General features: G+C 39.5%; 1 protein-coding gene across 1 annotated transcript; it reads right to left on the bottom strand.

Annotated features, from left to right (window-relative positions):
* Positions 1-521: 521 nt before the first annotated feature.
* On the bottom strand, positions 522-11,936 carry LOC139742504 (ankyrin repeat and MYND domain-containing protein 2-like). The gene is made up of 10 exons (XM_071653039.1): positions 11,819-11,936; positions 9,433-9,497; positions 8,263-8,401; positions 7,443-7,616; positions 6,833-6,918; positions 5,751-5,959; positions 5,046-5,181; positions 4,054-4,182; positions 2,747-2,909; positions 522-647 (listed from the first exon to the last, which is right to left on the bottom strand). Exons 1-10 carry the CDS (start codon positions 11,856-11,858, stop codon positions 538-540), a joined length of 1,251 nt encoding a protein of 416 aa, XP_071509140.1. The 5' UTR covers positions 11,859-11,936; the 3' UTR covers positions 522-537.
* Between the last annotated feature and the right edge of the window lie 2,793 nt (positions 11,937-14,729).

Raw genomic sequence — 14,729 nt, 5'->3', positions numbered from 1 at the left:
GCAAGGGCCCTAGCCTCTCACTTTTCCATTTGCATAAACATATCTAATCATTTAGAGGAGTTGCCAATATTTGTAAAAAGTTATTACATGGAAAAGTTAACAGAGAAAATATTCCCCATACTACTGGACAAAACTCAGCAACACCAATGATATCCAGTACTGAACAGAAATTAGACACACTGTGAACAGAAGATTAAATAGAAGTAAATTGAACACCACAGATGCTAATGAAGAGTGAACCCAACAACACAATAAATACAAAAAGCTGTCACAGAAGTAGCATTGTCATCCCGACAGCATTTTGGAAATGTTTGTGAAGAATTTGCTTGTTGCTTTCCCAGTCAAAACCCACTCACCCAGTCACACTGTCTACTCTGAGGTCCCACGATGGCGCCGATCAAAATTGTCCAACACCCGAGAGAAGCCACATTGTGACCTCATTCCCACAGGACGTCCCAAGCCAAGGTGTGTCTCATTGCACCAAACTTCAGGTTCCTTTCAAGTCCATATGAAAGGGGGGGGGGGGGGGGGGGGGGTCTACCCTACCGTTGTTCCTGCAAGCTGCTCAGTCACCCCTTGCACTGTTCCATCTTCAGAGGAGGTCGGCTTGTCACTCTCGCTTGTTTCTTGATTCTTTTCATCAGTACCTAACAATGCATAAAGGACAACCAATGAACTTACAATGATAGCATGGAATGTTGACTTTCAGAGAAATTGCTAATGATAAAAACAAGTTTAGAATTATAGAATGCATGAAGCATAAACATCCTGTGTGATGCAAAAACATGTATGTGGAGGATGCAGGCGCTGTGTAATTCTTGGGAAGCCATACAATCTATGATACAAGAGCTCATGATCATAAACAGGACATTGCAACAAGTATCACAATACAGTGGTCACCGCTTAATCAGAGAAAATCAGGAGGGGCAATTCCGCAGTTAGGTGGACATGACATGGATAAAAGAAATGTGCCTCTTTACCTTACTCTTTAATCTAGGTATCAACTAATGCCATGGATGTTCACCAATCATTAAGGTCTTTCAAATTCAGTAGATTTTATTTTTCGTATTTATTGATTTCGCGAGATCTTAAACCATCATTTAAAATGTACATGTGGGACTGGGGATGCTAAAATTCACTTAAATGCAAATTACAGTGGGTTCCTTTAAAATATTTTCCTCAAAGTTTTGCTAAAGGGTAAAAGATGAATACATTTAAATACTCCAGAAGTCATGTGACATTTTGTCAATTACAAAAGGGTGAAATGACCTGCGGAATTACTACGGACAAATGTAACGTTACTAACCGTAACGTTACTAACCATGCTTTTGGGGGTCTAGCTAGGAAATTATTGGTCGAACTGCTAAAAAACATTGTGTAAACATTTGTTATGATGCAATAATTGAAATTTATGCAACACTTTGTTTGAAGTAACTTGAATTTTTGCACACTTTTTGTTACAAGACATTGATTTTTTTGTCATGTCCTTTTTTCGTAACGTTACTAACCAGCCCTTGTAGTTGCCATAGCAATTCTAATATTTCTTGGATTGCATTCATTCTTTTCTGTATCATAAACCTGGGAGGGATGAACATGTTTTTGACATAATTTTGACTTAAAATGAATAAATTGTAATTTAGTAGTAAAAACAAATATCTAAATTTGTTCAAATGTAACGTTACTAACCGCGGAATTGCCCGGAGACAAGTTTTTCTCCCGTTTTTTTTTTTTCCCTGTGCTCCTGCTTAAGCAGTGGCTGGTACTGGCCTATGCAAACCACACAACATGAAGCCTAGTCTGTGGTCATTACACCAAATCATGCAGTTATTAAACCAACTGATAACCATCGCAAAAAACTACACACGTTTTGACACGCAAACACAAAACACCAATAAAATAATGCCTCCGGCACCACTTCGTGACGGAGGCATAAAAAGACAAAGCAGTCTCATAATTTTGGCAAATGCATCATCGAAACAACCCTTCGATTATTTGATTTAAAAAAAAAAAACCTTTTTAGAGCTCATAGTACACATCAAGTCACAATGCCTATGACCCTACCACTGCAGAAAAAGAGGCGCACTATTAACTTGAATGTGTTAACAACATACACACAATAACGATGATTGTAATGAACACATTTTTCTGATATTCAGGCCTCCGTCTCACGCTGTCTGTCACACACACACAGACACACACTACATACATACTATGTACAAACAAGGAGAGCAAGGGCCGCATGTAAAGGTGACTCTCCGTATCGCACTAAAGGGCTGGTAAGCGCAGGAGTAGAATCTAACGATACTCAATATGACCACCTGCTCTACGTCCTGCTGCATAATGGCAAATGCTTATAATGTAGATTGTGCAATAGGCATAATCTATCTGAAATTGGTTAGAAAATAACCCTGCCGGGAAGGAAAGGATATCCCAGTGATTATTTCTGAGGATTTACTTTTTTTTTTTTAGACATTGATGACAGACAATGGAAGTTTTCCAGCCAGGCTATGTCCCGATAAGGTGGTTTATGGTTCCAATTAAGCGGTGGAAACATCATGTGAAAAATCTGATACATTAAGTTTTGTTGCACTTCTGCGGGGTTCCCACTAAAGCGGTTCACAAGTAACGGGCAAGCACTGTAACCCACCTTGAGCTGCATGGATAGCCAAAGACAAGCTGCAACTCCACCTTCACCCACATGAATATGACCCATGCATTGCCATGGCAACCCCTCCTTCCCACTCACCATTCAGTATCTCCTCCCTCTGCTTGCGGATGATCTCCTCCTTCTTCTCCCGCTGCTGCCGTTCCATCTCCATCTCCTCTTTGTGCTCCTGGGCCAGTCGCTTACACTGCTTCTTGTGGGTGAACCATTCCAGCTTCTGGCACGTCTGGTCACAGTACATCACCTGCCAAGGTCAACGAAGATCACAAATCAACCAACTGCGAGAGGATAGCAGGATAGTGCTTCTCATGTTAGTGTTATCAATCCTCCCTCTTTTGTGGGTTCAATTTGAAATTAGCATCAAACATGTCTGAAGCTTGTATTAGACGTCTATAGTCTGTTACCAGGGACATTGACTTGAAGTTGCACTGCATTAAACATTTATTATTTAAGGCTAAATTGCTGGAAGATATTTAGGACTCTATTTTGACTGTTTCGAGCATTAATAAGAAAAAGCTTTCAATGCAACAAAATGTAGATTCAAAATTGTTAAAATCCCTTGCAATATCCACGTTATATGTGGATTTAAGTTATTGTTCTTTTCAGAGGAGTAAGACATTAGTGCAGAGACAAACAAAAGAATAACCAATACTGCTCTCTAGCAGAGAGTGATGACGCTTTTGAAAACAACACCAGGGCCACCGGTAATATTGTGGAGAAAAAAAACAACAACAGAAAACACTATGAAATACACATCCTGTCAAGTCTGTATTCGCCTGGAGCTCTACAGGATGATGCAAAGATCTGTGACTTTACACTCACACTATTAATTAGGATCTAATCATAGCATGATTACACTGTCTATGTGTGGCCAAAGTCAAATTAGAGAGTTACTTACTTTTTTTTTGGAGGGGGGTGGGGGCAGTTAAGTGGGACAAATCTGAAGTGAAGACATCATCACTTCATCTAATTTGCATATTTGAATATGATCCCTACTACTGTCCACGAAAGACTTTGAAACCTGCAAATTCACTATCAGTTTTATTTTTCTGTCTGAATTTTGAAAGAATACCATTCTCAAATGTTAATTTTGCTGAGTCTACAAGAGTCCCTTTTCATTATGAACCTCACAATTGCAACTTTCATGTAATCATTACATTCAACACAGCAGAAACTAGATATCGACCACTTGGCTGTGAGGCCTTCAATTGTTTATCATGGTTACAACAATCATAGTCACTTGGAATAATCGTACACCTCTCTATCAAACAATACCATAATATCTCTTAATCATACTTTTTCTTCACTCAGTTGTCTCGTGAAAAACAACACTGGATGATTAGGCAACCTGGATGTAATGTTAACATCTCTGTACACTGGGGACTTACTGCTTTGCAGGCTGAACATTTCTTACTGGCCTTAGCCTCTCCACACGTGTTGCAAGGGTTGGGGACCTCCAGGCTGCGTGCCCCATTCACTGCCTGGGTGATTATACCAAGCGCTGTTGGGTCGTCACCCTGAATTGACATGCACACAGAAACAAACAAAGATATTTACAGCAATGGTTTGATAATTTTATGATTATTGCATTTTTTTTTTTTAATTTGCCAATTATGATGTGTTAGGCAATTCTGAGAATGATAGTCACCTAAGGCTTTTAAAGAGAAAAAGAATCAGCAATTACTTTGTTGTCATCTTAAAAAGCCCACTAAACCTGGTTCAATGCATTTCAGAAAAAGAAAAAGAAAATATATATATACAATAAATAAATAAAAAATTATAAAGGGGGAAGCGGACAGGAAAAAACAAATTTGACAAAAGTTCACTTATCACATAACAGGCAGATGTAACATGATGTTAGACCCTTCGTGGAATATTGGAAAACATCTTCATCCTATTCTTCCTTATCAACATGGATTGCATTTTGTAATGATACTTTGGGTGTGGTTTTGAATACATAAGACCACTAATTTATGTCTTATGTAAGAACAAAATGTACGTCATGAATGGACATGCAGCTTGTTTACAATTTCTTTGAAGGAGGAATGACGCATGACCTTTGATGACGAAACCCTATGCATGATATGGCTGCACATTCATCAGTCCAAACACAAAAAAATGATTGATTAAAATTTGCAGCAAACATTCAGAGAAAGCAAATAGAAAAGTACAGTACATTTCACCTCCTAAGGTTAGGTGGCATTAAGACTTCGATTTGACATTTGACATAGAAAATGCCATCTGCATAATCATGTTCAGTTTAAATAAAAAGGGCTTGTCAATGCACGTCAAAACATTGATGTTATTATCGCTTCTGCTATATGTTCAAGTGTAGTGCAATTACGAGCAACTGAGCAGGAATTTGAACCATTGTACTCACTACTTTGACGTTAGCAAGATTTCTGACAATCTGGACAAAGAGCTCGCTCTCGTGGTAGGGAAATTCCCGGATGATCTCACGCAGCATCTTCTCCATGTTCAGCCGCGCTCCATCACTCTCCCTTGCTCGCAAGAGGCTGATGAAAGCACAGAAAGGTACACAAAGGGTTAGAGGTCAGATATAACAACTATGATTGTTCAACCTATTTTTTTTTTAAGTATCAATATTCAATATCGATTCAATTCATTTCTTACTACTCATATAATGTTACACCTAGAATAATAACATTAATTCTTGAACCTTGTCAGTAATAAAGAAACAAAAGAATAAACATACATAATATCATACACAGTAATCATAACAATAACTGGTCAAAACCGGAATCGGGTTGTACAAAGAGAAGTATGACGGAACCTACATAAAAGCAAGTTTCTTGGGCTGTAAGCCCCAAATAATCAGTGTTTATAAATGAGAAACGGAGATTGGATAAGAAGTTCAGACCAGATAAATTAATAATACCAAATGAAGGATACGAGGAATGCCTATATGATAACAACTATAATTAAATCAAATAAAATACAATCAAATTTGTCTACTAGACTCAAGGATTCTGAGGAATTTAAATGGCAAAAAAATGTACATCTACACTAAGTTTTGAAGAAGATTGGTTCAGAAAGACAACGGTTAAAGTGGTTAATTTCTTACAACTTGACAAATTCATTTGTTCCATTCTCCTTCTCCATATTCCACTTGTGGCACTGTCGGACGACCTCGCCTAGGTAATGCATCTTGACAGCGAGGACGTCGTTGGTGTCCGATGCCTTCATCTGCCTTTCGCAGATGTGCTCAAGGACCTTGCCCACCTTGTATGCCTCATTGAGGAGGTTCTCATTCCTCTTCAGGTATAGGACGATCTACATGGCACACACAAAGTTGCATCAAATGGCATCGACGCATATTAGAAAGAATACGTTTTGTTTTCGATGTCAGAACTGGATGAGGGACACAGATTCTAATGTATAGTCAAACTGCTGGTATGCAAGTGCAATTCATGATGAAATCACTTCCTATGACTTTTACCTGCCTTCCTAAAGCATTAGTGCTGGCTGATATTCCCTCAGCAATTGCAGACTAATAAATCAGACGTACAGTTTTCTTTCTTTTTTTCATTACAATCAGTGTAATATATCATCCCTAAATACTAACTATCATTTAAGTCACAGGCTACAGTTCATTTCATCATCACTTGATAAGACTAGAAAAGCACTCAGAGAGTGCAGACCTCTGCCAAGCAGCTCACTTCCATCCATATACACATGGTGATAATCGCCAAATTTTCCAATGATAAAGGAGCCTTGAGTTTACGTACCTCATCAGCTTCCTGCATGCTGCGCGGTGCCTCGAGCAGAGCAAGCGTTTATAGTTTGTGTATGCAAACCTCAAAATACGCGCAGCTTGAACTCCCAAGATCACTGACCCTATCTGCCAAAAGATAAAAAATCCTTCAAAAGTTCATAAAAATTCCCAGATCACTACCAAAATATAATCATCTGTTCCTTGTGACATTTTAAACTTTTCCTGAAAGTGTCATCCAAATTGGTGCACAAATTTGGGGTTACTAGGCAAATAAAAAAATAAACCAACCCTGATAAAAAACACAACCTCCTTGGTGGAGGTAAAAAAGAGAGTAAAGTAGAAATTTTGAAACAATGGAAATAAGAAATGTGTGAATAAGGAAAGCAAGCCAACCACTGAAAGGCAAATGCTGCCAGCAATACAGGCATTACCTTTACTGGGTTGAGGTTGTGCATGAGCATCAGTTTGTGCAGGCTGGGGGCAAGAGCTGGCGGTAGTTTGGACTCCTTCTCAAAACCTATCATAAAGCGTGAAACAAGATCAGAACACACACATGGTGAAGGAGTACGATATGATGACACACCCTATATCAGGGTATCAACAGTTCTGCTCACAAATCCAAGATGTGGTCTCTAGCTCTGATTTTTTTTTCTCAATTCTTTTATGTTTTCTCAAATGCATAGATACGTTATAGCAGTGTTATGCCCTCTACAAGAAATATTATTATCATGTAATGTTCTGAAATTTCAGGTATCCATCAGTCTGCACAAAGCAGTTGAACCATCATTACACATATCCAGGGAGAAGGGTAGCAATTTATCCTTCAATTATCTGATAACACAGTCTAAACACAAGTCTTCATAATTTGAAAGCATGAAGGACAAAAGATATGCATCTAATCATCTTCACTGACATTATACATCCTGTCTGTAAATATTTTTTTTTAATGTGTTGCTACAGGAGAGCTTCCACCATTACAATGCAGCACTGCTTAGAATCACCCAAACAGTCACCCAGTCTAATCAATCAAATGCAGCCTACCTCTGGGCTTTGTATAGTAGTCGAGTTGCTCGCGATCAAAGAAGTTGTTGATGATGCTAACACATGCATGCTGGCCAACAAAGGCAGCCATCTGGGCAGCTGTGCGACCTACACTGTTTGTTGGTGATGTCTTTGCACCAGATTCAAGCATGAGGCGGGTTACTTCTGTGTTACCTGGTACCAGACAACAACAAAAAAACACAACAAAAAACAGAAAGATTAAAAAAAAAAAACACTACCACTGTTCACATCAATTACCCAAACTCTTGCCTCTCTCAAGAGCATACCCATTTCTACATTCACATTGCAGTCCAAGAAGTTATACAAAAAATCAACAACATATTATTTTCCTTGCTCTTGAAGTGTTATATGTAGCAGTGGGTTACAAGGATAAATCATGTATGCATGTACTAGTAACTCCATGATCTGGCATCCTACCTCAGGCTGGAATGGCTTTCTTTCAACATTAAGATTGCGGTTACTTGGACATAGATACACAAGAAACTTGACTATTTTCCCCTTGCTTGTCCTGTCCTTATCTTTTCAAATATATTTCCAAGTAAAAATTATGCAGTCTTGATAAAGACCTCTCTACTGAGTTTGAGGTGCAATAGATACCTGAATCTTTTACAATTCCACAAGCAAAGATGAAATGAGTTGACACATAACAGGAACTACATATGACACACATTGAACCCTTTTAACAGTACAGTGTATGCTGTAACTTTGCTCTAAGTAATCAGCATGATTTCAACAGATCTTTATGCGGGAAATATTTCAAAGGGTGAGCTCGACGATTTAGAGAGCAAGGGAGACTTACCAGAGAGGGCGGCAAACATGAGAGTAGTGTAGCCATTTTCATGGTGGTTTGCATTGACATCGGCCCCATGGGCCAACAGGAGTTCACACATGGGAACATTGCCCTTGAATGCAGCATTCTGTAGTGGAGTCATTCCATGCTGTAGTGAGCACAACAAAGATAATGGTGGATGTAAGTTCAGTGATATTGGGGGAGGGGGAAGTGTGGCAATCCCTCTGATGTACTTTTCTGCTTAGCCAAAAGTCTTCAAGATCACATACAATTGTATGTTATTACATGAAAGTCATTTTACTTCATGCTAAACAAAAATAAATAAATAAAAAATCTAAATGGGGAGATGTAGTTTCTTATGCTATGAAGCCATAATTTGCAGTTTATAGTAGACAGACCTAAATACCAACTATGTTGCTTTTGCAACCAGAATATTTGGAATTGTAAACTACAAATATTGCAGCTAAGTAGGCAATTACTTTAAGGGATCATATCTTTTTGGTTGAGACCTAATTTAAGGCTTCTGAAAAAATGAAAATTAGTTTTGAAATGGCTGAGATATCTAAAACAGAGCAACTGCAATAAAGGTAGGACTGACAGGTATTTTATTAGGATCAGTTTGTTTTATTTTGTTTTTCTTTGTTTTCAGTTTGCTTTTAGCCATTTCAAAACTGATTTTTCATCTAGAATAAATTTTGAACTCCTCATAAAATGGTATGCTCTGTATTATTTCATTTAAAAGTGGTTTCTTGGTATCTCACAAAAATTAAAAGCCCAATCCTCATCTCCACCAATACTATACCATCCCCATAAAATGGACTAGGATAAATGGTTACCTTCTTCTTGGCTAATAACATAGTAAAAGCAAGTATTGCAACATAAAATACAATAACCCAAGAAGAGGCTGTTCAAAAAAAATCATCATTCTCAAGAAAAAATTGTGACATTCTGTTCATCACCTCTAAAATGACAAGTGAGCAACTAGTGCTTACTTTGATTATGACACTCTACCATTCATAGTTACAGCTTTATTTTTATCATTCTATCAACACACAAAGTTCATCAGAGGCAGGCAGTATTGATTATTAATGCTTTAGAAAATGGCATCAGTCTGGAGGCTAAATATAAACAAAACATATTAATGTGATGGACCAGCAAGTGAAGTTTTCCATTACTTACATCATCCACACAGTTGACGGACACATTTGAACTTCCAATCAACTGCCTCATCATTTCAGTGTCACCTAGTGCACAGAGGAAACAAGCATCACAACTTTAAATGGAGCATGCACAAGACATGAAAATTGTTCCAGTTCTCATCACATTTGCAAAATATTCCCAGAACAGCATGGCAGCAGAAGTGTATACAGCATGAGACAGTAACTAAATGATGAACAAGCCTCTCCCCTGACCCAACATAACGTCTCGGCACAATTTATGCAAGTAGTACACTATCAGACAGTAGAGCCCCTCACCCACCCCAGCCATGGTCAATCCTCATCAAGTAATAGCTGCACAGAAACTATTCAATTTTGAACAGATGGTCCAATTTTCCTCAAACTTTCACTGTAGGTTCTACTACTAGTAATGTTATAACCCCAGGGTGCTATATGTGTTGCTGTTGCTGGTGGGGTTAGTAATATTATTATCATTGCATTCAATCAAACCACCTGTATATCATTATAGTTATGGGTAAACTCGGCCTAGCGGGTAAACTCGGCCCCCAGCGTACGCATAATAACAAGTTGTAATGCGCGCGCTGGGGGCTGAATTTACCCGCTAGGCCGAGTTTATACCCATAGAGTGAACTTGTCCTTAGAATGTACATTACACAGCTCAGTCAACGGTCATTGTCTCTGGCAATAGACCTAATCAGTTACACAGATTCTAAAGTTTACTAGTTTTAAAGACAAAACTTATCTTCAAAACAAGCCTCCACAACTGCTCTTTCCACAAACAAGAACATGCGTCATGTGATTTGCAGTGAAGAATGGAAATGGGAAGGCTGGTTCAATATGCAGCGCGGCGCACAGACCGCAATTGGAATCTGTAGATCGTATAGGAACTGAACAGTACAGTGACAGCCTACAGGGTATAGTTGGACCTACTACTACTCATCGACCGCTTTTTGAATGAATACCTTGTATCTTAGAAAATATCCCTCATTTTCACTTTAATTTCATTCCACTCAAGGCAGAAAATATCGCAAATTCATATCCTGAGCTCAGATTGTTGACTCGTACCGTATGCGCGAAGTTCTTGGCAGCAAACACAGGTGACATTTTTCACTGTACACCGGCGCAAGCTCATCATGTTAATCGACCGCCTGTTTTCTCATTGAAAAAACGTAAATCCAGTGAATGGGCAAATATGTGTTACCAACAATTATGTGTATTACTATTATGAGGATTTTCTTCAGCTCTTTTTCCTCCTGTTTCCTCATGTTATTTACCTGTATCTCTCTAATTTTTCTTGATTTGTATTCATGTTCGAATGTTCCAGCGTATTGCGCCCTGTCCCGCGCATATTTGTTATTTTATATGCGAGAAAGCCATTGCGTGAGAGTGGTCGATTAAAATAAAAAATAGGTGGTCAATGAGTAGTAGACTTACATAGTTATCAGAAGGTAGCAAAATTTGAAGTATTTAGGGCCAAATCGTGATATCGGTCCCCTCTCGTTTTGCGTGTGCGTTTCCACTAAAAAGACAGTCTATAAAAATGCCAAAAATGGTCATGATGGAGGCCGGAGGCCGAAAGAAGTCCCCGGCTATGACGAAATTCTGAATGGCGGTGAATGGAGTGGGGACCTATTTCTCGATAACGCCGTATTTAGACCATTTAGATACATCAATTTGCATGATATTAGCTCTTCGTACTACTATTTCAAATATGGATCTAACACACTGAGTACTGGTAACAGTTAAATCTACCCATCATCATTACTTAAACGTTTAAAGGGTGTGTACAGTTCTGGTCGAGGTGAGGATTTAGCTCTTGACGTTTTGTGAGATATTCAGAAACCACTCTATGAGATGTCAAAGAGCATGCAATTCCAAGGGGTATCAAAAGTTTGTGCCAAGATATCCAAAAACAAGGTGAAACAAAGAGATCCTAATAAAGTTGTGGCCTGTAAATTACTGTAGGCCTAGTCTCTTATTAATATTATTATCATCACTTTTTTGGATATCTCAGCCATTTGAAAACCAATTTTCATCAAATAAACGTTGAATTCTTCTTAAAATTACATGCTCTTTCATATTTCATAAGAGATTTCTCATTATCTCACTTAGGAATGTAAAAAACATGAATCCCCATCCTCGGTCGCCTCGTATTCTATCGCATCGCGGAGCTCGGAGGTCGAGCGGCGGAGAGCTAATATCAGAATGTTGTTAATGTTATTGTGATCGTGAATAATCCTGCCTGGCAATCGTTTACACTACCACTGTGGTACTGTTACTATAATAATTTGGTTACTAACGTTACTATCGTGAGCGACACATCTGACTTACCGTATCCACTTGTTAATTATCAAATTTTAATCATTCGCTACGAAAATGTTTCTTACCAGCCTGTATTCTTTCGAAAAGTTCCTTCTTGGCTTCCATCTTGTTAGATTTGGCAGGATCGCACTGATTTCTCGGTTTTCCAACGCTGGGTGATAGAGCTCCAGTGCATAAAATGTAGTGTTGCTCAACCTTTCTGTGGATTCTATTCGCGCACAGCTAGTAGCTAGCTAGCTAGCTCTTACGTACGTTTACACAGAGCGCGCGATCGAGCGAGCTGCGCGCGTGCGGCGCATGCTGCCTGAGGAAGATCGTGAAAAACAACGTTGATAATGATAAGGCCCAATGATCGGTCGGGTTCTCACTGTACGTGCCGTAGGGTAGGTCTTCACTGCTTACATGCTCTCGTGCTTCTTCTGCTTTTGCTGTCTCCGATCGCGACCGACGACAGCAGGAATTTTCTAGAATGTTGTATCGCGCATTCTTGTTCGGATACAAGTTTACACACGGAATATCAATAGTACAAAGTATTGGAAGTTGAGATATGTCCTTTATGACTCCATGACCTTTGACCTCGTGACCCCCAAATTTAATCTCTTCTTTCTTATTCTGTAAGTTTGGTGAAAATCCGGTCATCCCGCAAGTTATTGGGAGATTAGGCCATAGCTTACGTTGTCCTTAATGACCCATTGGTGACCTTTGAACTTCTTTCATTCATTCCTTGTTTTTTTTTATTTTCATTTCCAAACAATATAATGCCTACATGGATACACTTCAAAACGTCAAAAATGATAGTATATTCTTGTAACATATAGTGTCACATGATCAGTAGGATCACATTCTGTACATAGATGGAAATAAAATACTTGAGGGCTGCTAAAAGCGAACATAACAATAGCCAAATACAATGTAGCTATAATACCAAACTTGACAAAACTTTGACCTCATGACCCCCATTTAATTGTTTCTTTTTTTCCCTCACTATCGACCAAAGTTAATTACCCTGCAAATTTTGTGAAAATTCGATCGTCCTCCGTTCTCGAGTTATCTAGGCCTATGGGGTATAGGCCTATAGGCTATAGCCTACCGGTACACAAATTTATGAGTATGCATGAGATAAACATACATGCTGTATTGGTAAACGCACTCTCCGCCGGGTGTAGCTAGCCATAGGTTTCACCTCCTGGCGGAGATGAATTTCAGGCCGCTCAGAAGGTGAGTAGGTCTACAGCTGTACTTGAATCTAATGATGTGATACAGGTGCGGAGTAAACGATAGCTAATACAATGTACTTTCAACATCCTACGTGCTCTAGCAAAATGTAGGCCTTGTGGATCCGGGAAATGTGCACTAGTTGACGCCGAGAAATGTGCAAACGTATAGGCCAATGACGGAAATCTGTGCAAACGGTCACTTTTGCCGGGATATGTGCAAACCATTCACTTCACCGATATTGTGTATCAAAAGATAAACACTCAATCACTCAATCAAAAATAAAATCTGTCTGTAGCGGCCACCCGCCGTATAGGCCTATAGGCCTACCTATGACCTCTAAAAACGATTCCCTCCGAGAGAAAAGGCACTGTGCAAAGGAACCTGAGGCTATAGCGGCCACCTGTCTATAACATCCATTTTCCATCTCCTTTGGTATGGACAGACAGGTTTTACTGAATTAGGGCTTCAATCAAATCTGTCTCTGCATCCAACTGCTTAGTCTACAAAAGCATACAGCTGCCACCTGCCGTATACGCCCACTAAACTATATAGGCCTAAACAATTCCCTCCGTGAAAGAACCTGTATATAGCGGCCTCCAGTATTTGTAACGACCATTTTTTACGTTTTATTCGGTTATAGAGAAGGAGAATTTATATGTGACCAAGGTCGGGGATTCAGGTGCCCTGAAGTCCCCCCCCCCCCCCCCCCCCCCCCCCCCCCCCCCCCCCCCCCCCCCCCCCCCCCCCCCCCCAAAAAAAAAGAGAAAAAGAAAAAGAAGAAAAAAACGGGAAAGGGGGAGGGCAATTCAAATAAATTGAGATTTATAAATTACTATAGGCCTAGAAATGGTGCTTCCTGCCAAGTTTAGTGAAAATCTGTCAATCGGACTTTATCAAGAAAATATAAATGGTGAAGGTTCACACACCGCTTTGATATAGAGTTTATCTACCATCTTTATATACAAAATCGACGAAATATAGTAAATGATCACACATTTCCCGGCGTTTGCACATTTCCCGGTTCCACATGCCTATAGGGCTCCTACCATTGAGCTCTTTTCTCTTCCATTGTTCCAGTGATGGGGGGGGGGGGGGGGGGGGGGAGGGGGTGGGGGCGTGTGACTATAAGTGCTCTTTGCAGACCTACATACAAAATTTTACTTCTATATTCAGTGGCGGATCCGGGGCGCACCGGGCGCCCCCCCCCCCCTCCTAGATTTTGTAAAGATGCATCCCCTTTACGGAATTCCTGGATCCGCCCCTGTTATTCAATTATAACCCTTAAAACCTTTGAATATCCTTCAGAGTAATGGCAGACTGGATTTATACTTGCTGGAGAGTATGAATTTGAGAGGTGCTCCTCACATTGAATTTTCATGTCTTTCTCTTTGACTTTCACATGCTAGTAAATTCAAGAGAAGTGTTAGGGATAATAATTGAGGCAATCACTGGTCTGCTGTTTGATCGTAGGTTTTTCTTCACAAACTGTGGAATGTAGGGCCTGCGGGCCTATAAATTTACGAACTTAAGTAAAAGAAAGCCACTTAGTCAAGAAATCATCACATAATTATTTTCCTCATGAGCTTAATGATGTATGACTTAAAGATATAGGCCCTAGAATACTAGTAGATTTAAAGTGGCTATACTTTTTATCGGAGACAAAGGGCAAATCTCGCTGGATCTTGACACGAGATGGCGAAAACAACAAGGTGTTGTCTGGGAAAAGACTAGTGGTGTGTGTTGGGATGTTACATCAAC

This window comes from Diadema antillarum, unplaced genomic scaffold (genome assembly GCF_040938485.1).
Source record: "Diadema antillarum isolate AM-2024a unplaced genomic scaffold, OU_Dant_1.0 seq00001003_RagTag, whole genome shotgun sequence".
In the NCBI taxonomy this organism is placed as follows: domain Eukaryota; kingdom Metazoa; phylum Echinodermata; class Echinoidea; order Diadematoida; family Diadematidae; genus Diadema; species Diadema antillarum.
Note: the sequence above shows the minus strand (reverse complement) of the source record. Positions and strands in the feature narration are given on the sequence as shown.

What these genes read in the sequence shown, in the direction of transcription:
- LOC139742504 (XM_071653039.1), bottom strand. Translation starts at nt 11,858, where the DNA reads ATGGAAGCCAAGAAGGAACTTTTCGAAAGAATACAGGCTG. An exon ending in CTACTATACAAAGCCCAGAG is followed by an intron (nt 6,919 to 7,442) that starts GTAGGCTGCATT and finishes GCTTTATGATAG; the next exon opens with GTTTTGAGAAGGAGTCCAAA. An exon ending in ACAAATGAATTTGTCAAGTT is followed by an intron (nt 5,182 to 5,750) that starts GTAAGAAATTAA and finishes TGCTTTCATCAG; the next exon opens with CCTCTTGCGAGCAAGGGAGA.